The sequence below is a fragment of the Tiliqua scincoides genome, chromosome 5, assembly GCF_035046505.1.
Source record: "Tiliqua scincoides isolate rTilSci1 chromosome 5, rTilSci1.hap2, whole genome shotgun sequence".
Taxonomy (NCBI): Eukaryota; Metazoa; Chordata; class Lepidosauria; order Squamata; family Scincidae; genus Tiliqua; species Tiliqua scincoides.
The window spans coordinates 5,833,763-5,855,229 of record NC_089825.1 but is presented as its reverse complement, the minus strand read 5'-3'; the positions used below and the strand labels follow the sequence as shown (position 1 = coordinate 5,855,229).

Sequence of the window (21,467 nt, the reverse complement as noted above, 5' to 3'; positions counted from 1 at the left end):
AGCTCTGATACATGAAAATGAGAGCTGACTCATACTTAACACCTTATTGGTTCCCAGCTGTGTCATAACACTCTTGTGTCATTGGCTCTTGGAACAATCAGGCTCATTGGTCAGTTTTGAGTTGGGAAATCCACTCTGAAGGAGCAGGTTCGCAGCTTGGGGGTCCTCCTGGATTCGCAGCTGCTCCTGGATTCCCAGGTGGCGGCTGTGGCTGGGGGGGCCTTTGCTCAGCTTCGGCTGGTGCGCCAGCTGCGACCGTACTTGGATCGTGCAGACCTGGCCACGGTGATCCATGCCACGGTGACATCGAGGTTAGATTACTGTAACGCGCTCTATGTGGGGCTGCCCCTGAAGACGGTTCGGAAACTACAATTAGTACAGAATGCGGCGGCCCGTGTGGTCACCGGAGCCAGGCGGTTTGACTCTGTCAGCCCGCTTCTCCGGGGGCTGCATTGGCTGCCCATTCGTTTCCGGGCCCAATTCAAGGTGCTGGTTTTGACCTTTAAAGCCCTATACTGCTCTGGGCCAGGATATCTTAGAGACCACCTACTCCCGTACAATCCGGCTCGCCATCTCAGGTCATCAGAGAAGGCCTTTTTGCAAGTGCCGCCACCCAAGGAGGTCCGGGGGGTGGCTGCAAGAAATAGGGCCTTCTCGGTAGTGGCACCAACATTATGGAACTCCCTTCCCCTTGACTTGAGAATGGCTCCCTCTCTTGAGAGCTTTCGGCGAGGCCTGAAAACACTGTTGTTTAAACAAGCCTTCTGATTTCTGGCCTTCTTAACTTTTTATACATCTTTTAGTTTTACAGGCTTGATTCCTCGGTGATCTGCTCTTTTACTCTTTTAATCTGACTACTGTTTTTATGGCCCTGTAGTGTGTTTTTAAATGTTTTTATCTGTTTGTATTAATGTTTTTTAAATTCTATTGTTTTTAATGTTGTTAGCCGCCCTGGGTCCCGTTAGGGAGAAGGGCGGGATAAAAATAAAGTTTTATTATTATTATTATTATTATTTTTAGACTCAATCCTAACTGCACCCTGGGCTGGCGCAAGTCCCTTGCACCGGCCCAGGAGGGTCGCAAGTGTGCCATGAGACACATTTGCACCTCTGTGGAAGTAAGCCACATTGGTACACAAAGGTGCACTGGCCCACGGAGGTCAAATCCAGACTCTGGGGCAGCAGGAGGCAGTAGGTCTGCGCCAGCTGAGCTTGGCCGGCTCAGGGGGTCGGGGGTGGGTAGAGGGCAGGGAGAAGGCAGGAAGGAGGTGTTTTGGGGTAGGAAGAGGGCAAGCAGTGGACGGGCCCATGGGTGGGCAGGCAGGAGGTGGGGCCAGTTATGCTGGATCCTAGCCCCTGTTCCCAGGTACTGCGGAACACCTCCTGGCTGCTCCATTCTGCTTATCAGATGGCACAGATCGGCGTAGACCCATTGGGGCCACTGTGGCTCTCCCTGGGGTAAGGGGAAAAGTTTCCCTTTGCCCCTGGCTGAGCCACAGTTGGCCCAAAACTGGCGCTGAATACAGTACAGGTCTGCTGGCCTGCCTGTTCCAGCGCAAGTTAGGATTGCACTACCCATTACATAAGGCACTTGAATTTTCCTTTTCTGGTTATTTGGCTATAACTTTTGATAGAATACAGATATTTCAACGGGTTTTGTTTCACTGCATTCTGCTTTAAATTACACAGGAAATTATATATAACTTAATGGTATTATTTGAAAATATCAAGATTTTTACAATTTAGGCCAGTAGTGCCTCATCTGGTGTGGTCCACACCCCCTGCATCTCCCTAGTGATGCCACTGACTCATAATAAATGGCTCCAAACAGCGTGTGCTCCACTGGACAAATCTCTCTCTCTCTCTCTCTCTCTCTGATTCCCCATAGATTCCAACTGCTACACCACTTCCTAATGAACAATGACAGGCTTTTACTTAATCTAGTCCTTCTTTGATCGAATTCAGCATCCCTAATCCTCACTTTATCTACATGTGCAACATCAATCTTACAGCAATTGAAATGTGGAATCTTATTATCTGGTGTGATCAATACCCCTCAAACAACGTTAAGTCATTCACCTCTACATAATGCTCCACAAAATGATTGATCTCCCAGCACTGCCATTCATATTTGGTCCAAGGGTTGCCATATACAGTCATGCCATGCGTGGCCACGTAATAACCATAAATCTCAAAAATGGGAAAATACGTTATACGAGCACGCAGGGCAAGATGTGGCTGGGTTATTTCAAATCAGTCTGCCACTCTTTCCTTCTATGACTCCTGAAAACCTTTCCTGGTTTTCCTTCTCATTGCATCATACCTTCCAACCATTCATAAGTGATAACAGGGCATGCGGGTAGCATTGTACCCTGTTTCAACTGGAAAGAAGGTCTCTTTTTTTAGTTAAAGTTATGCTAAAAAAAACATTTGTCCCAGCAGTGTAGCTGGAGGGGGTGCAAAGCACTAAGTTTTGCAGGGAGTCGAGCCTCCCCATAGTGTGCAAATGATCCCTCCCCTTTGGAGCCATTCCAGGTGTATGTGGGGGGGGGGAAGTCATCTGCCTTGACTTGTTCTAACCTTCCGGTACTGACCCCTTCTCTGATTCTTGGTTCCTGATTTCATCCTCCTGGGTGCCCCTTGGCAGCTGCCTATGGGCTTAGTTAACCCAGAGACATTAAATCCAATGCGCGCCCTCCTGCTTGCTGTCTCTGTCTATTGCTCGGCTGCTTTAGGATCCAGATTCATTTTGCAGCACAGTACAGCAATTTTTCATCTGTTAATTTGATTTCTTTACCCTTCCACAAGGCACCTGCCCAAACATGTATCTCTTTGGAATGCTCTGTTTGCACCGTTATCCTCCTACAGCAAGAACTAATCCAGATGTAAAATCCGGAATTGCATATTTTGCTTTTGCTTTGAAAAGTCTCCAGATAGACAGTCTCAGGATCCATCCGACACTTCCACTCACTGCGGGTGACGTGTGGGAAAAGTCTGGTGTTTCTGCACAGACAGTAATGGTGGCTTTTGTTGGCTTCTTTTCTTATTTATTTAAAATATTTATTCCCTGAGTGCTTTTCATTACATCATGCCTGACTCCAATACAAGGGGGCAGAATAGAAGCAGCCAAAAGAAAAAGTGTATCGTGGACACAGGAACACTCAAAGCAATGAAATCTAGTTTATGAAACTCAATTAAGCTGCAGCAGTGGCATAGCTGGAGGGGGTGCAAAGCACTAAGTTGCAAGTGTGCAAGCATCCCCTCTTCCTCGGATCTATTCCGGGTGGTGAGAGGCAAATGCCTCTGTTTTGCTCCCCCACTCAGAATGGCTCTGAAGGGGAGGGGCCGCTTGCACACTGCAGTGAGGCTCCCTGCAAAACCCCCTGCGGTGAGACTCCTTGCTTTGCCCCCGCTCTAGTTATGCCACTGAGCCACCGTTCCAAAGCATCATCAGCTCCTCAAAATCATAACTCTTCCTAAAATGTCAGAACAGCTCAGGCAGACTAGGCCAGGACAGGACAGACCACAGATGAAGCCAATTGAGGTGGTGGACTGGGGGAGTCAAGAGAAGGTGGTGGGTGCTCTGGACTTGCCCTGCCTCTGCATGTCACCTTCACAAGCCACCTGCCCAGACATCCTGTTGCCAGCAATGCCTCTTTCTCTCTGTACTCCCCAATTGAAAAGGCAGAGCCTTGGGAGCAGAGGAGACATTATTTGGAGGAGATAGTAGAATTGCTCTGATGGTGAGTAGGAGGGGTCACTTATCTAATGCATGTGTCACCTGAAGTACTTACCACGACCCTTATAACTACACAACTGCACATGCACACACCTTTCTCACCACTTGCAAATGAGCTAGCAGTGAACAAAGAGAGGCCATTTATAATCAGCCCTAGACAGAACCATATTTTCTCCTTGTTTCACCTGGTCCCTGCCAAGCTTGGGTCCGAAATAACACTCTCTGGCTGTTTGTTCACTCTTCTTCCTCACTCTTCTTCCTCTTGCATACTGCCACAGCAGTATAGAGAGTAAGGCATGTAGGATCCACTGCCAGAGTCCCAAATTTAAGACCCCGGGCACTTTGCAAATATAATGCTGTTGCAGTAGCAGCTGCCACCCGGCTATTGGAAAGAACTTACTTCTTCAAGGTTTGCAGCACACTGGTTCAACAGGCTTTCCTAGGGAGGGAGCTAATGCTAAGAGGGCCTCGTCTTTTTCTCATTTCCTACTGTTCTTTATTTTCCTACTACGTATATTTTATGTATGTTCTACTGCAGTGGTTCTCAACTGATGGGTCGCGACTCACCAGCTGGAGAACCACTGCCCCTTTCCCTTTAAGGGCATGCTCCGAAGCATGCTTTTCCATGCTCAAAAAAGCCCTCCCGACCATCCTGAGCCTCTTACTGGGCTTGATTGCTTTGCATCTGGCCTCCCAACCCAAAAGTAACTAGCGATGTCGTCATCACCAGTTACTTCTACTGGTACTTCAAAGAGGTAGATCATGTGAAGTGCTACGGTGGAAGACAAACATTGAGAAACACTGGTCTAGCCTGATCTCCTGGACTGGTTGGCAGAGGATTTAAACTGCCAAGGCTTTTCCCCAGTAAGGGCCCAATCCTATCCAACTTTCTAGCTCCTGTGTAGCCACAGTGCAGCCCTGTGGTAAGGGGACACATGTACCCATTCCTTGAGGAGGCCCCAGTGACTGCCCCTCAACCACAAGATGCAGCACATACCCCAGTGGCACAACTGCACCAGCACTGGAAAATTGGATAGGACTCGGCCCTAAGTTGCTTGTCCAAACGGGGAAGAGAGGGGAATGGGACAGGAATGAATGTGCTCTACTAGATGCTACTGCCCTGGTACAGTTGCTGGCAATCCCTTGTTGGACCCTGACACCTACCTTATATCCAAATAGCAGAAGAACCCAGAGTATAACTCTTCTTTGAAAATCTTACAGCCCCTATAGGTTGAAGGGACTCTTAGCAAGAATTTTAAGTGTACCAACTGAGGAACAAATAATAGTCTTTAAAATGTGAAATTGAGGGTGTCTTTAATTTTTCTGAACACTGACTTTAAGAATCAAATCTCTGCATTTTCCCATAGTGCCAAATTTGGATTTAAAAAATTCTTCTCTATTCACATATCCAGGCACACCATAAGGACCCAACTTGCATTTGCAAATAGTGGGGAGGAGAGAAGTTTACCTGGATCACTTAGAAAGGCATCCAAGTTTTCCCACGTCTTCTGGTCTGAAGCAAACGAGTCATTGGTGGAGTTAAATTCAGTATAGTTCCGGACACACTTGTGTCTCAGATTTCCCATAAAGAGTTGGAGCCCTATGAGGGCGAACACACTCAAGCAAAAAACGGTCAAGATCATCACATCTGCCAGCTTCTTAACCGACTGGATAAGGGCACCTACGATGGTCTTTAAACCTAGAGAGACAATGGCAAGAGATTTACAGACCAAGACATGAAAGCTTACTGTGTCATAGCTCCACAAAAATACGAGAAAAACTTAGGCTGCAATCCTACACACGTTAACCTAGGAGCAAGCTCTACTGAACACTGTGGGCTTGCTTCTGAGGAAACACATCTAGGATTGCAGTGCATGTCTGGTTGCATTTGCAACTACAAGACATACACCCAATATTGATAATGCATGGCATAGGTAGAGTTCCAGCCAAATTGCACCTAAGGAAAGGTTCAAGGGGAATTTGGAGGGCTGAGCTTGTACAAAACAAATACAGCTATTCTGCAGGAAGTTGAAGAATTTCAATAAGAATAGTAACATATTTGTTCATCTCCAGGTAAAAGTATGGTTAAAAAAAATCAGCTGGGAACACTCTCATGTTCTAATTTCTGCAAATCTTTTTCTATTTAGGCACATCTTTTTCTTTCTTAATGTGATTCTATTCCATTAAAATAAAAGGGACAATTGCCATTGATTCTAGGGGAGTGTTATGAACCACCTCTCTCCCCCTTTTTAATGTGACATTAAAGTTCTAGAACTCAAGTATTTGGGAGCTGATGCAGGGGCAGATCCAGTGTTTGTGTTGCAGGGGGGTCAACACTACCTTAACTCCAGAACCCAGATCTACCTGCAGGGTAGACCTGGGCACCTGGTTGAACTTGTGACCTCTGTGGTCAGGTTTTGCTGGGTGGGTAGACCTGGGCTCCCGGTTGAACTTCTGGGCTCCCTGGCCAAGGTTTGCTAGGCAGGTAAACTTGGGGTTCCACCTGGACTTGGAGCCCAGATCTACCTGCTGGGACTTGGAGCCCAGATCTACCTGCTGGGCTCCCAGCTGAACTTCTGGGCTTCAAGGCCAAGTTTAGCTGGGTGGGTAGACCTGGGGTCCTGCTCGGGCTTGGAGTTTAACTTCTGGGCTCCATGGTCAAGGTTTGCTGGGTGAGTAGATACAGTTTGGGGGGGGCACACAACCATGCCCTCCCCTTGGATCCACCCCAGAGCTGATATAGTGCTTTAAGATGAAACTGTTTAAGCTCAAGTAAGCTGCAACTATGTCTGGTTCTATATTTCTAACAGGGTCATTCCAGATTATACATACCCCAACTGATTGGCCCCACATGTTCAGTGATATGTGTATTCATGGTGCACACACATCCTGCTCCTCCCCTCACTTGCTATGATTTCCTCTTAATTGCATGGGGAAGGAGTTGTACATCATTGACTGAATTGCAGTTTTAGTCATGCTTTCCTCCAATAGGATGAGGTAAGTATTGTTCAGATTGGTCCAAAGCTATTTGCCTATGTTATATTACTTTAACCACTATATGTATATTTACAATTCATTTGATATTGTTCAGAACTTCTCATGACAATAACTAGAGAAAACTGTAATGAAAATATATTCCAAGTCTACAGGAGTGACATGTATTTTTGTGTCTGTTTTTAGACTGTAAGTTGAATGGGGTAGGGTCCTGTCCTTTCCTTCTGAAAAAACACTCTGAATAGAGATGTACATGAAATTTGAATTATATTAAAGATCTGGAGAGGACATGAAACCCAAATTTAAAAAATCTGTACTTTTCGTTGTTTTACAGGGGTGGAGGGGGACAGGAGTGAATGTCATGATTTTTTTTTTTTTATCACAATACTCAAAATTAAGTTTGCTGCTCCTAAAGCTTCTGTTTAGATGATCTCAAAAAAGTAAGATTTAAAGCATTTGATTTTCAAAATTCAGATTTCAAAAGTTACAAAAATAAATTGGAAAATGGGTCAAAAATGTTGAACTTGTGCAACATTTTACATTTACCATAGTGCTTAAAAAGCTCAGCAAGGCAGGGTTCTGGATGTCCGGCTTTTGATATGACCAGATTTGGGAGTAAAAGAGACATTGGGCTACTTACAAAACAAACACTTGGCATTGTGTGTGATGAAAAGCTGCAGCCCTCTCCCAAAAGGAGGCAGGTGTTTCCAAAAGACAGTTGGCTTGGCTGACTGTGTCATTGGCATAGCTAAGTGGGCAGGGGGGTACATGTCCCCAGGTACCACACCTAAAGAGGATGTCAACCCACACCCCTGATGGTGGATCCTGAGGCCGTCTGAAGTTTTCTGAGGCTTGGGTGTTCGGCCTCCCTGTGCTTCAGACCACCTCCTGGACACCCTTTGGGGATGTTCTGGGCACCTGGCCTCTGGGGGATATTAACACCTAGGGGTGTAAAAACTTTTTGGGCCACGGGTGCCAGATCCCTTAGTTATGCCACTGGACTATGTTGTTCACAGACTCTTTGTTTTACCAAACAAATTCCTTCAGGGTTTCCTTCAAGCAGGGTTTGACAAATATCCACTTCTGAAAAGCCCTACAGCTTCGGGGGAATTCCCTCAATGAGAAGATCAAGAACGGTAGACAAGTTTCCCTAAAAAAACAACTTGCCCACCACTTGCTACCCAAATGTATAAAGATCCATTTGACCACTAGTCCATCCTGGCTAGAACAGTCCATTTTCACTGGTTGGCAGTGGCTCTTTCCTACCCAGCTATCTGGGGTCCTTTTAATCAAGGGTTGAACCTGGTATCTTTTATGCATGAAAAACACATGCGTTAATATTGAGTTACAGCTCCTCCTCCCAGAATGTGCTTTGTGTCTCATCAAGCCCTGTACCGTCTACCTGGCTAGACAAGCAGGCTACTCACAATCTCAGGCAAGGTGCTTTCCTAGGCCTGCTACATGAGATTCTTTCAAGGAGAGATGCTGGGACTAAACATGCAAAGTAGATACTGTGCCACTGAGCTATGGAATCTTTTCTTCAGTTTGGAGCACTCACTAGTTACATGGAGTAAAAATAAAGCTCCAAGAGGCCTGATCAGCACTCCCACATGAACCAAATGCGCACTCTTTTGGTTCATGTGGAGTTCCGGTTCTGCTTTTCCACCAGTGTGCCGCAAAAGGTCCACTGGAGTTTGGAGCACAGCGGCTGAAAAACTCTTCTAGGTTCTGTGGCTCTGTTTCTAGGGCAACTGTCTGTAGTAAACAATTGTCTGTCCCTCTTCCTCCACTAGCAGAATGGAGGTGAACTGACAGAGGGTGAGGAACAGAATTCCATTACTGCAAACAGTTGCCCTAAAAACAGAGCCACAGAACCTGGGAGCCTTCCTTATGAGGAAAGGCTATGGCGTTTGGGCCTCTTCAGCCTAGAAAAGAGACGCCTGAGGGGGGACATGATTGAGACATACAAAATTATGCAGGGGATGGACAGAGTGGATAGGGAGATGCTCTGTACACTCTCACATAATACCAGAACCAGGGGACATCCACTAAAATTGAGTGTTGGGCGGGTTAGGACAGACAAAAGAAAATATTTCTTTACTCAGCGTGTGGTCGGTCTGTGGAACTCCTTGCCACAGGATGTGGTGATGGCGTCTAGCCTAGATGCCTTTAAAAGGGGATTGGACAAGTTTCTGGAGGAAAAATCCATTATGGGGTACAAGCCATGATGTGTATGCGCAACCTCCTGATTTTAGAAATGGGTTATGTCAGAATGCCAGATGCAAGGGAGGGTACCAGGATGAGGTCTCTTGTTATCTGCTGTGCTCCCTGGGGCATTTGGTGGGCCGCTGTGAGATGCAGGAAGCTGGACTAGATGGGCCTATGGCCTGATCCAGTGGGGCTGTTCTTATGTTCTTATGAGAGTCTCCCAGAAGCTGGAATTGATGTCACAAGAGGTGAAGACCATGGAGAAGACCATAGAGATCACAGTGTACCATGAAAAGAAAAATGATGAAAATCACTGCTCTAGAACATTCCCCGCAGCCCTTTGAAACACAGAGTGACTGCATGGTCGCTCAGCAGAAAAACTGGTGGCAACAAAAAGGTTGAAAATTTGAAAGTCACTGCTTTAAGGGAATATTCTTATGGATGTGTGCAGCAGTAAGACCTGTGTAAAAACTGCCTGTCTGATAATTGTTTTAAACAGAATGGAGACTGAACGGCCAGACTGTCCATTTGGAGATGGTTTCTAAAGGTATGTACAGACCAGAGCTCTTGTTAAAGTTTGTTAAGAGTTGCCTTGATCTGCCGCTCCGTCTTCATTATACCTGGACAAATTCTTTGTGCTTCCTCCTCTTAGGATTGTGGGGTCGAAATAAGAATGTGTGATGAGCACAGAGCTGTGTTGCTCTCCACACATCAGCAAATGATGCCTCTGCTGATTGTGAACTAGCTGAGGCTGGGCAAGGTCAGAAGGCCCTTCTCTTACCTGCCCGCCCACTGAAATACAGAGTTTAGCAGAAATGATGACTTGTCTCTGATAAATTGGCAAGTAGGCACAAAACCCACATACAAGGTAAATCACACCAGAAACCAGCCAGTTTGGAATACCCTCAATCGTGTGATTTGCTTGAACTTTCATCACTAGCCTATATTCTATACAAGGGCAGCTTATTTAGGGCTGGGGAGACACACGTTCAACATCCAGCCACACACCTTGCTAAATTACCCTGGGCCAATGAGCATCTCTCAACCTAACCTACTATAAAGGGTTGTTGTGCCTGCCTGACCTCCCTGGAAGAAGGGCAAAATAAAAATGTGATAAATAAATAAAAGACATGTGCAACCCTTAAAAATGCATGCGTATCTCCCTTTTTTGAAACTGCTCAGCTCAGTGGCATAGCTAGAGGGGGTACAAAGCACTAAGTCTTGCAGGGAGCCTCACCACAACTTGCAAGATGCCCCTCCAGCCCCCCCCCCCTTCGGAGCCATTCCAGGCAGTGGGTGCAAAATGGAGGTGCATGCCTAGCTCTAAAAGGGAGGGGCCCCTGCAAGACTTAGGCTGCAATCCTAACCACACTTTCCTGAGAGTAAGCCCCATTGAACAAAAGTAGGACATACTTCTGAGTAGACCTAGTTAGGATTGTGCCCTTAGCGCTTTGCACCCCCCTCTAACTACACCACTGGCTCAGCTCAACATGGGCATCAGAGGGGCAGACTTCTAAACCACCATGATAACCCTTTTTCCTTGTCAGTAAGCGCAGACCATAAAAAAAGGGACTTGCCGGATGTTATCAAGACATAGGCTGTGTGTCAACCCTGTATCAATTGTATCATGTTATTAATAATATGCTAGATCTCTTATCAGAGGATGCAAGCAACCAGCACGGCAAGGCACACTGCAACTGAAACAGCTTTTTAATCAGCTGGGGAGTAAAGAACCACCCCATCCTTTTACAACAGTGAGTTTTAACGAAAAATCAATATGGGGCCTGGGAAGGGAAGTCTTTTTAAATGTCAAAAATGGTTGCTCACCTGGGGTCATTCTTTGAGAGACATGGCCCTAATAGTGCCAATTTTTAAGGTCCAAAAGTATAGAAACACAATTTCAAAGTGTGTTTTATTCATCCTGTTATTATGTTTTTAAATAGAAAGATAATCCCCTCTGTGCTGGGTTTTTCATGTTTAATCTTCTCAGGCAATCAGAATGTTTCATTTTGATATTTCCTCCCCCCCCCCCCCCGCCCAACATACAGCCTGTGAGCTTATATAGGCAGACTCATATAATGGGTGGCTCGCTGAGCCAAATAACACATCAGTTGTGTACGGGGGGGGGGGGGCCTTGATAAACCTGCTTCTTGCAGCCTGCCTCAAATCACAGACAAGGGCTGAGATGGGAGCGGAAAGAAGTCACAAACCTGGCAGGCCCCCAAAATGTAGTCACCAATCAATGCATCCGTTTGGGGGGCTTGCCAGCACGGATTGGTGGCTACATCAGTGGTGTAGCTAGAGGGGGTGCAAAGCACTAGGTTTTGCAGGGAGCCTCGCCACAGAGTGCAAGTGGCCTCTCCACTTCGGAGCCATTCCTGGTGGGGGAATTTGCTGTTTTGCGCCCATCACTTGGAATGGCTCCAAAGAGGAGGGGCTGCTTGCAGGCTGCGGTGCGGCTCCTTGCAAAACCTACTGCTTTGCATCCCATCTAGCTATGCCACTGGGCTACATGTAGTGTGTGTTTGTGGGGGGGGCGGGGAACTTACACAGGATTTTGGTGTGCAGAATCCCCTGCAGCAATCTTCTAGCAGTAACAGGACAGACTGTAAAAACCTGAAAAAGTTATCATTTCCTGCCAAAGGATATCAAGGATTGTAATATTCACACTATAAACGCCTACTGTTTCCAGCAGGGAAATGCCAAGGTGAAGGCTTGAAGGTATTAGCATACCCAGGGAGCGGCAGCTCGGTAAGTAGTGCAGGCGCCACAATGCACTAGGTAAGCAGCCCCTCCCACTCACCGTCAGAGCCACTCTGGGCAGCGACGGCAAGTTGGAGGGGCCATTTATATGGCGCGTTGTGGTGCCTGCGGTACTTATCATGCAGCTCCCCCTTTGGCTACGCTACTGTTTGTAGGGCCTCTCCTGTGTGGCTGTGGCCTTATTCCTGCCACTTCTTCACTCCTTCCCCAAGCGCAAACCTTGGGAAAGACTGTGATAGCTCAGTGACAGAGCACTTGCCTTATATGCAAAAGGTCCAGGTTCATCCTCAGGTAGGGCTAGGAAAGACCCATGTCTAACACCTTGGACAACAGTTGCCCATCAATGCTGCAGGGGCTGCGTTAGATGGACCAGTGGTCTGACGTGGCAGAGGGAAACTAAGGTGCACTTCACTTCTAACTTAACCAGCTGAGCTTCTCTGGGCCTTCCACTGAACAGTCAAAACATTCCTTCAAGTTCTTCTGAGAATTTGATAGGAACACTTGAAAGATCCTCTCCGTTTCTGGAGGGGACTGAGCAAGGCTCGTGCAGCCTGAGTCCCCACTTCCTCACTGATTGCATAAGTCATGTGACTGTTTTCCCATGAAAACTTCACTTGAACACGAACATTTCATCTCCATGATCATTTCTCCAGCAGTAGAAATAAGGATAATGCGGAGAATAATAATTGCCCATTGTTGAGTGTCTCCATTTGTGTTAAAAGCCTGGGATCGTTTTGTGTTCAATCACTTCAATTTCTGCCTGACAATCACACCACTGTCAAAATGGGGATGGAAATGAAAGTCCTCATGAAATGGCTACACTTGCACCTCCTTTAATAACCACGGGCCAACCAATAACCGTGGGCCAACCAAATTAAGCTCTCCCTGCTCCTGACCCTTGAATCATATTCTAGTCATGTAGAAATCCAGCAGGTGCAGCTTTTCAGAACAGGGAGCAAAAGTGACAGGGAGCTAAAGTTAACCCGCTAAAAAGCCATTTCTGCCCAACGTTGCATATACGCAACAGGGATCAAATGTGGACACCTGTGGGCTGGGCAGAAATGGGTTAATTTCTGGGTGGTGGGAGGTGGTTAAAGGTACAGGAACAGAGCAGACACATGCGGTGGGTGGGGAGGCAGGTGAGGCAGAAGCTCCCCACCAGAGACCTTCAAAAAGCGCCGCCACCGTGCAAGGTGCTCAGGTGGAGAGCAGAGCGCAGAGCATGCATGGGATGCGCTTTAGCACCTTGGGTGGTGGTGGTGCTTTTCAAAAGACTTCGGCAGGGAGGCTCTGCCTCACCTGCCTCCCCACACACCACAGGTCCCTGGAGCAGAGCTGGAAAAAAGTTGGAAACTCCATTCATGCCCTGAGGTACCATTAGGTTATATATCAGCTGCCTTGAGGTGGAGATGAAGAGAGAGCAAGAAAAGCTTTGCTTCTGGGTCTTTGCACTCCTGGGAGTGAACTGCTATGTTCTGCAAAGTAATTGCTAAAATGTATTCAAATTTCAGCTGCGATTCAGCCTACTGGGGGGGGGGGGATACTAATCCAGCCCTGTTAGGATGCCAGTGGAGAGCAACAGCATTACAGCTTAAAGGAAGGGATTGTTTCCTGGGCTGCAAAGACATCCCTTGAACTCCTGCCATCAAGCATGAAAGAGAACATTCCAGAAGCAGCTCCTTCATTGGTCCTAAGAGAAGAGAGCTCTGGGAGCCATTGGCACAGTTTTCTACTGAACTACGGGGGCATTCTGAGCCACTGGCATTTGGGGGGGGAACACTTAGTAGCTTCTGGAGCCAGGTCGCTGGTGTTGACCTCTCCTCCTCGCCGTCAGAGTCCTCTGAAGGCAGGAAGAGGGACCACTTTACACCAGTGGCCAGGTGCCTGAAGAAACTTAGTGTCTTGTCCCCCTCCAGAAATGCCAGTGTTTTGAGCTAACCCTTAAAATCTAGTTACTATAAGAATTATGGTGTGTGTGTGTGTGTGTGTGTGTGTGTGTGTGTTTATCATTTATCATTACTAAGCTTAAGTAGGGAAGCTTTTCATGAGCTGTGCCCTCCCTCCACAAGCGTTCCCCAACCCATCCCATCCCAGGGGTTTATCAGTGGGGCATGGAGAGAGGTGAAAATGGTCACAAGGAGCCTCTCTTCGAAGCCTCCAGTGAGAGATTCTCATGACCGCATCATGTATCCAGATCTGACTGGCCACATGGCACCGTGATGCCATCTCTCTTATTACCTGACTGAATGGAATCACTCAGGTGAGGGGGGCAGGCAGATCACCCAAGCAACAGCATAGAGGGGAAAGCAAAGACTTTTGCAAATAGCAGGGAGAAACTTACTGTGGAGAGTGTTTTATGAGAATATTTTGAGCTCTCAGATATTTTTATGTAGTGGCATAGCTAGAGGGGGTGCAAAACATTAAGTTTTGCAGGGAGCCTCACCGCAGAGTGAAAGGGGCCCCTCCCCCTCGGAGACATTCCAGGTGGTGGGCTGGCCACCTGGAATGGCTCTGGAGGGGAGGGAGGGGTCCCTTGCACTCTGTGGTAAGGCTCCCTGAAAAACTTCGTGCTTTGCACCCCACCTAGCTACACCACTGTGTTCATGGCGAATATTTGGAACATGGAAAAATGGTTGGTTGGCAACCTTCAGTCTCGAAAGACTATGGTATAAGCCTACAGCACCCGGTATTCCCATGCGGTCTCCCATCCAAGTACTAACCAGACCTGACCCTGCTTAGCTTCCAAAATTAGATAAGATCAGGCATGTGCAGGGTAACTGCTTTGGAAACTGATGAAACTTTTGGCCTGGTCTCTCTTGGAGAGAAAAAGGAGCTGGTAATGGATTTTACCACTTTGAATGCTGTTCTCTCTGGTTCCTTTAAAGGTTTCCATTTAAAGGTTTAAACCTTTCCATTTAAAGGTTTCCTGAAAATAAAAAAACCAGCAAAGCAGATGGAAAGTTTTTTGCCTGAAGTTGCTTGTTTTCTATTTACAAGTTTTTGGTGCAGGGGAGAATTCAAACAACGCAACCTCCCGCTGTGTGAATTGGTCTATTCTACCATCCCAGTACACTGCCACCAGGTTTTGCAGTGTTGACCAGGCTTTTCAAAACTAGTTTGTGTCATGACATAGAGATTTACCTAAAGGGGGGGGGGGGAAGCGGTTAAAAAGACCTTACTGGGCATGAGTTTTAGCCTTTAGCTTGCTTGAGACAGCTGTTTAGATCCTAACCCAATTACATGAAGACCAGAAGCACAAAACTCACTGACATCTTTTTTATTCCACCTTGCTATTCTAGGAATGGGCTTTGCCAAGTGCAAGTCAAACCCACCAAATGGGGGAGGAAGAGGCAGTGAAGGGGGTGGGGGTTGTTTACATCTTATTGCTAACAGACCTGTAAATAGTCACTTTTTTTTCCCCAAAAGGGGAAATGGAATTGCCAGTGACTCCCTGCCTGCTCACAACCTGGAGAGGAAACACCATGGGTAGTGAATGTGTCAGCATGTCTAGAAAGGGCCCCTATGCGGTGGCATAGCTGGAGGGGGGGCAAGAGCAGCCATTCCAACAGTGGCCATATGGCTCCGTTTTGCTCCCCCTGCCAGGAATTGCTCCTAAGGGAGGGGCTGCTTGCCCGCCCCGCTGAGCCTCCCTGTTGGCCTGGCAGCTTTGCCCCCCCTCCAGCTACACCACTGCCCCTATGTCAGGTTCCAGGTGGGCATCCAGGTGTGACATCATGAACTGGAGGAGGGTCTGGGCAGGCTGTGTGTGTAGCAATGTCCAAGGAATGCTTGTGACTTACTGAACCACACAGAGCCCACCAGTCGTGGACTGTGGCCACCCACATGCTTGACAAATAATACCACCATGAAGTTCCAGCTACATTGGTAGAACATTATTATCAATAAACCGGAACTCCTGCAATAAATATGCAGACACACACACAGTAAAAACCAAGATGTTACCTATAAAATGTTCTGTTTTATTGGCCAATCAATGGTGAGCAACTTACTCCTTGGCGGTGTGCCTTATTCTTTTGGGGCAACAATTATACCTCTATATCAAACTGTTAACATTAAGCGCATGAGGACATCATTAGAAGTCAATCCCACAAGACACAACCCTCCTGGCAAGTCCTCCTGCACAAGCTGAAATAAATGGATCTTTAACCCAGCCACTTTGGGTCCCCCCTTAGGGAGAGATAAATGGGATAAAAATACAGTAAATCAACACATAAAATCTTACACTTGCATTGTTCACATGTGCAGGGTGACTTCTCAGTGGATTGCACCCATAATCTGGTTTTCCACCACACATTAGAAGCCATTTTAAGCATTAAAAAGAGCAAGCACACCAAGCGTGGGAAATCAGTGAGCATCCCTCAACACTACGCAGGCTCTCCTATGACAACTGAATGCATTATTCATATTATTGTTTTTGGGGCATCTGTACCAGATGTTGGCAATCAGCTATAGTACATAGCAAACACTTCTGTTCCTAGGCCTTGGGGAAAAAAATTGTGATTAGCATGATGGTTGTGAGCACCTCGCCTCATCTCCTTATGTAAGATTGTTTTGCTCTGAATAGATGGACAACAGTTGCTAGTCAAGACTATACTAAGCTGAAGGGGTGGATGGTCTGAGTAGAAGGTAGCCTCTAATGCAGCAATTTTCAACCAGTGTGCCATGGCACATTGGTGTGTTATGAATGATCCAGAGGTATGCTGTGGGAGTTTGAGGGAGGGTCATTTATTAGTAGGGCTATTGGAGGATGTGAGCCCCCCATGGCAGTGTGGGGTGCCTTGTCTATTGTCAAAAAACTGAAGGTGTGCCTTGACAATTTTAGTGCCATTCATTCATTCATTGAATGAATGAATGAATAAATGAATGAATGAATGAATGAATTTTAGTGCCTCACCAGTGTGCTGTGAGGTGAGAAAGGTTGAAAATCACTGCTCTGCTGTTCAAATGAACACACAATTTCATGACTAACACCTTGCCTACACATGTGGCAGAATGTGAAGGTAAAATGGACTGTATCATCATCATAGGTGTATGATCATATTTGTAATGCTCCCCTGTGTCAATATCTCTTTTACACAGAAAACGGCACATTGAGCTAATTTGAGCTAATTTCCCTCTTGTGCTATCTAGCTGAAGGGGTGATTTTGTTTTTGTTGTTTTACAGACAGAACGCTCAAAACTGGAATTCCTCACCTACAGTCTCAAGTGATGCAGTTCTCCTCTACCACCCCAGCTTCCTACCAAATCATGTCCCTTCCCTTTGCACCCCAGACTGAAAGTAACAATCTTGCACACATTTAAGTGGGGAGTAAGTCCCCCTGTAAAACAGCAGGTTGTACTTCTGTATAAACATGCATAGGATTGCACTTGGAGTCCTCTTGAAGTTACATTGCCATCCTCTCAAACAAATAAAAATAGGAATTACCACCACTTTTCAAAGTAGAACTTAGTATGGGTGGGGTCATGACCTAGTTCCAGTTGCGTCTGGGAGGTTTTCCGAGTCTTGGAGAGGCCTCAAGCAGCGGCGCACTGCCTCTCCGAGGCTCAGAAAGCCCCAGAGCATTTTTGGACAGTTTTCCACTCCAAGGCTCAGAGAGGGTCTTGATGTGGCCAGAGCAAGACTCCGGTTGCATTCAGAGCAAAAGTGGGTTCCAAAACAGAGGATTTTGTTACCCACGGTTTTTGGTATCCACAGGGGGTCCAGGAATGGAACCCCCATGGATAAAGAGGCTCCACCTGTAGAGTTTTTGGTTCTACTATCCTAAGGTGGAATTTTGACTGAAGATAGCAGGCTCTGCTAGTATAACTGAGAGTTCCACGTAGGCAAAACTTCAGTAGGAATTTCCAAGGAAGACAAAGGGACTTTGATATGTTTCTCAAAATTTCTCAGGGTTGGGCAGGGAACGTCTCACAAACCCTGCCTCAAACAAAATACTGGCGGAATGGTATTTTAAGTTTCCTGCCATTCTAAGAGCAAACGCAGCTCAGTGGCTAATAAACTGGGGGCAAGAGTTAATCTCGCAGCTATGCTTTAATTTTTTTTTTTTAAATCAGGCTTTGGGTGAGACACTCTCAGCCTCAGTTCTCCATCGGAGAAAGGCAAACAGTAGTGGCTAACCTCACAGTGTTATTGTGTTGGTGCTAAAAATTGCTCAGCGCTTTGCAAAGTTATATGCATTACATAAAATGGGGAGATATGTAATGTGTTAGAGCAATAAAGAACATGGTCTTGGCAAAAAAAAATATGGCTGAATTAACAATTATGTAGTGACCCTGATAAGATGGCTTTCTATACTGGTCTGCTGCAGACATACTCTGGGAGATGGAATGACTAGGACTTTGCTTCAACTACCACCAAATTTCACATATGCAAATGTTGCAAATTTTGAAATTCTCACTAATGAAAAAAAACAAAAACACTTGCAAAATTTGAGAACAAAAGAAAATGCGTGTGATAAGCCCGATGAAATTTTGCAGGGGTCTGCACACCCAGGCGTTTCAGAGTTTCACCTAGCAAGATTATGAAGTGAATTGATACCTCTGAAGCAAAACCACTTGAATCATTTTGGAGGAAACCAACAGTTTCAGTAAGACTGCTAGATTTGCTTTGGCCCCGACTCCTGAAGCTGAAGAAAGGATGGTCACCCGGCATCCACTGTGACCCTGGGTCACACAGAGTTGGGTCTACTTACGCAGGCAAGGCCAGCTCTAGCCTCCGCTCTGTTCAAAATGAAGACAAGATGGAAGCTGAAAGGTGCACCCTGGGGAAGCCAGTACAGAGGCAACACGAGTACAAAAAGTTTATTTTGGTTACTGCCTCATCTGCTCATTCTAAGTCACAGTGCTCGGCACTCAGTTAAATTATGTCAGGTCTTCGCCAAGCGAAAACCTTTCCAGAGAGAAATGTAGAGCACACAAAACCATTGCAACGGTCTTGCCTATGAAATTCCTTTTGTTACACAGCACAACGCACACCTCGTCGTCACACTGACCCTGGGAAGGATGTGATACACTGACAGGCTTGCCCAAGGCTATCAAATAAGCTAGCTATTTGCAACCAGCATGCCACGGCACACTGGTGTGCAGCAAAATTCGCAGGTGTGCCACAGGAGTTTGGAGCACGGCGGATAAAAATTGCTAACACACTCTTCCAGGTTGCGCAGCTCTGTTTCTAGGGCAACTGTCTGTAGTATGCCTCCGTTTTGCACCCCCTGCCTGAAATGGCTCCGAAGGGGAGGGACTGCTTACACGCCGCAGTGAGGCACCCTGCAAAACTTAGCACTCTGCACCCACTCTAGCTACCCCACTGTTTGTTGCTGTTTGAGGTGACATACCTTTTTTTAAAAAAATGCTGGAAGCGAGAGGGAGAGAGCTCAGTCTCCAGATCAATTAAAAATTGATTCAATTTTTGCCACTGACCTCAAGGGGAAAGATACACTATAGTAGGCACCCTGCAAAACTCCCTTCCAAAAAATACAGCTGTAGTAACTACAGTATTCACACCTTAAATATACTGTGAGTCAGATAATGTGTGCCGTTACTGTGGTGTTTTGTTGCAATGCAAGTGCCACAGTGTGAACATTTGCAGACTAATGGAGTGAAAAACTCTTTCCATTTTCTAAATGGATGTTGATTCCTTTTTTCTTCCCCCCCCCTTTTTTTTTTAAAAAAGCAGTCTCTTTAGACTATTTTGACCTGTAATTGCCAACATCTGTTCAGGATAATCACCTGCAGAAACTACCATGCACGGGGTTGTTTTGCCATCTTCTCTACCTTGCCATGCAGGTCAAATATGTTAAACACTGAGGCTGAACGAGACCTGTCCATAGATACACCAGGGGCATTTGCTATTTTTTTCCATCGATCTGTTTTCAGAGAAAACTCCATTGCCAATTTGAGAAAGAGAGAGAGAGAGAGTGATGAAAGCATCCATAACTACACATCTTAATCACTGATCAGGACAACAAGATTTACAAACACTTTTTACTGAAGCAAGATAATGAGGGAGGGAAGGACCAGCAGGCACAATTCACCCAGAATTTCCCCCTACACAAGCCCCACTGAAATGAATGGGAGCTGCACAAAATAAGTGTTACAATGTCTTGTGCTAAAGAACATCCTGGTGGATTGTGCCCAAATTCACTAAGAAACTGTGCTGAACCACTGATTTATTGGTTTGGTTTAGAACTATATCAGTTCAACAGATAACAGTGAGGCAAGACAAGAGGAATCCTTAACTTCCTTATAGTGGTGGGTGCATGTTTTCTTGCCAACCACAAATTGCATTCAATTTTCATTTAATGTGCTGATTAGTTTTGATCAGCTGTATTGATTGACCTCATTAATTTCTGTTAAAACTTCTGGGTTTTGTCTGTTTTCATATGTTTTAATTACCCCAAAGCATTCCTAAACAATCCAAATTTAGTATTTTATTTATAAATACCAACATTTGAAACAATGGATTCATTCTCGGATTGCACAGAAAAGAGCAGTATGGGAATTTTGCATGTGGCATTCTGCAATTTTAACAGTCTGGGAGGTTTTGGAGACTATAGGACCCCTGACTTACTTAGACCCTCCCATGACTCATTGTTCGGCGCACTGGGCAGTAAGCGCTCTCCATCATACTTGATCAAGGAGCCCTAAAGCCCCACAAAAAACACATGCGCTGAGGGGGGGAGAAAACATATGAAAAAGTATTCTATTGACAGGTCCCATTCCCTACACTCACCCATTCCCCAAATTAAATACCCATCAAGGCTATAGCTGTGTTCTACCAACAGCCATTCTGCAACCAGGAATGGTGTGGAAGCTCTGAGAGTGCAGCCCAAGTGTTTAACCTGAGATTGTTTTTTTCACCTGAAATGACTGAGATTGTTTTCAGCGCCCGAAGAACTCTGAAGGTTCGTAAGGCTGATACATTGCCCAGGTACACAAATTCAGTTATGTATCTGCAAATAAGGAAAAGTCACACACAAGAAGAAGACTGTGACAAGAATGCCAGCAAAATAATGACAGCAGAGAAGAGGGAGGCGAGAGCAAGTGAGGTTAGAGGGGAAGGGGGTTGGGGAGACAGGAAAAAAAAAAGGTCACTTGTAGTCAAGAGCAGATATGCAAGGATTCAGGACACCTTACCTGGAACCATCGAAATAGTTTTTAAAGCTCACAATACCCTGACAATCCGAAGTGTGTAAAGACTGCCTAGTTTTGTAAATTCTCCTACAAACCTGTTGAATTAAACCACAGTTATTTGGAAATATGCAGCAGAGCACACTGGTGGACACACCTGCATGAGCATTTCACTTGTTTATAACTGAGGGCATGGTTTTTAAATGTTCTGTCTTATAGGAACCCTTGCCACCTTGACTGTCTTCTGTTCCTGCTGAAAATCCCACACACATCATAGGAGATTTCAGCCCTTTAGTGCACCAGTCAACCTGGGCAGAGTGCGACCGTGGCCTGCTGGGCCTCATCGTTTGTCCTACACGAAAGAAAAGTGAGACATAACTGAAGTACTGTCTTCTTATTTCAGTTATATCTCATTTTTCTTCCATGATGCAACTCACAGAAGTTCCAAGCTGGTCGTCCGTTCAGGCGCTGACTCCACCAACCCAGGTCAGAATAGTTTCAACAAAGTTGCTGTATCATGTGCATCATTGCAAGTGGCGTCACTAGGGTTTGCATCACCCAGTGGAGGAGACCGGTGCATCACTCCCATGATGAATCTCCTCCCATGCAGTGGA

At 46.1% G+C, this 21,467-nt stretch overlaps 1 protein-coding gene across 11 annotated transcripts in view; it reads right to left on the bottom strand.

Moving 5' to 3' along the window:
- Positions 1–21,467, bottom strand: part of LOC136654387 (sodium channel protein type 5 subunit alpha-like) — a 319,548-nt gene that overhangs the window by 179,780 nt on the left and 118,301 nt on the right. For 7 of the 11 annotated variants that reach the window (XM_066631371.1, XM_066631373.1, XM_066631374.1 and 4 more), the window contains exons 6-7: positions 20,584–20,675; positions 5,207–5,437 (exon numbers count right to left, since the gene is read on the bottom strand). The exons of 2 other annotated variants lie outside the window; for them this stretch is intronic. In XM_066631371.1, the coding sequence (XP_066487468.1) occupies positions 5,207–5,437; positions 20,584–20,675 (323 nt within the window). The remainder of the gene's footprint in view (positions 1–5,206; positions 5,438–20,583; positions 20,676–21,467) is intronic. 2 more of the 11 variants (XM_066631377.1, XM_066631379.1) reach the window with 2 other exon arrangements.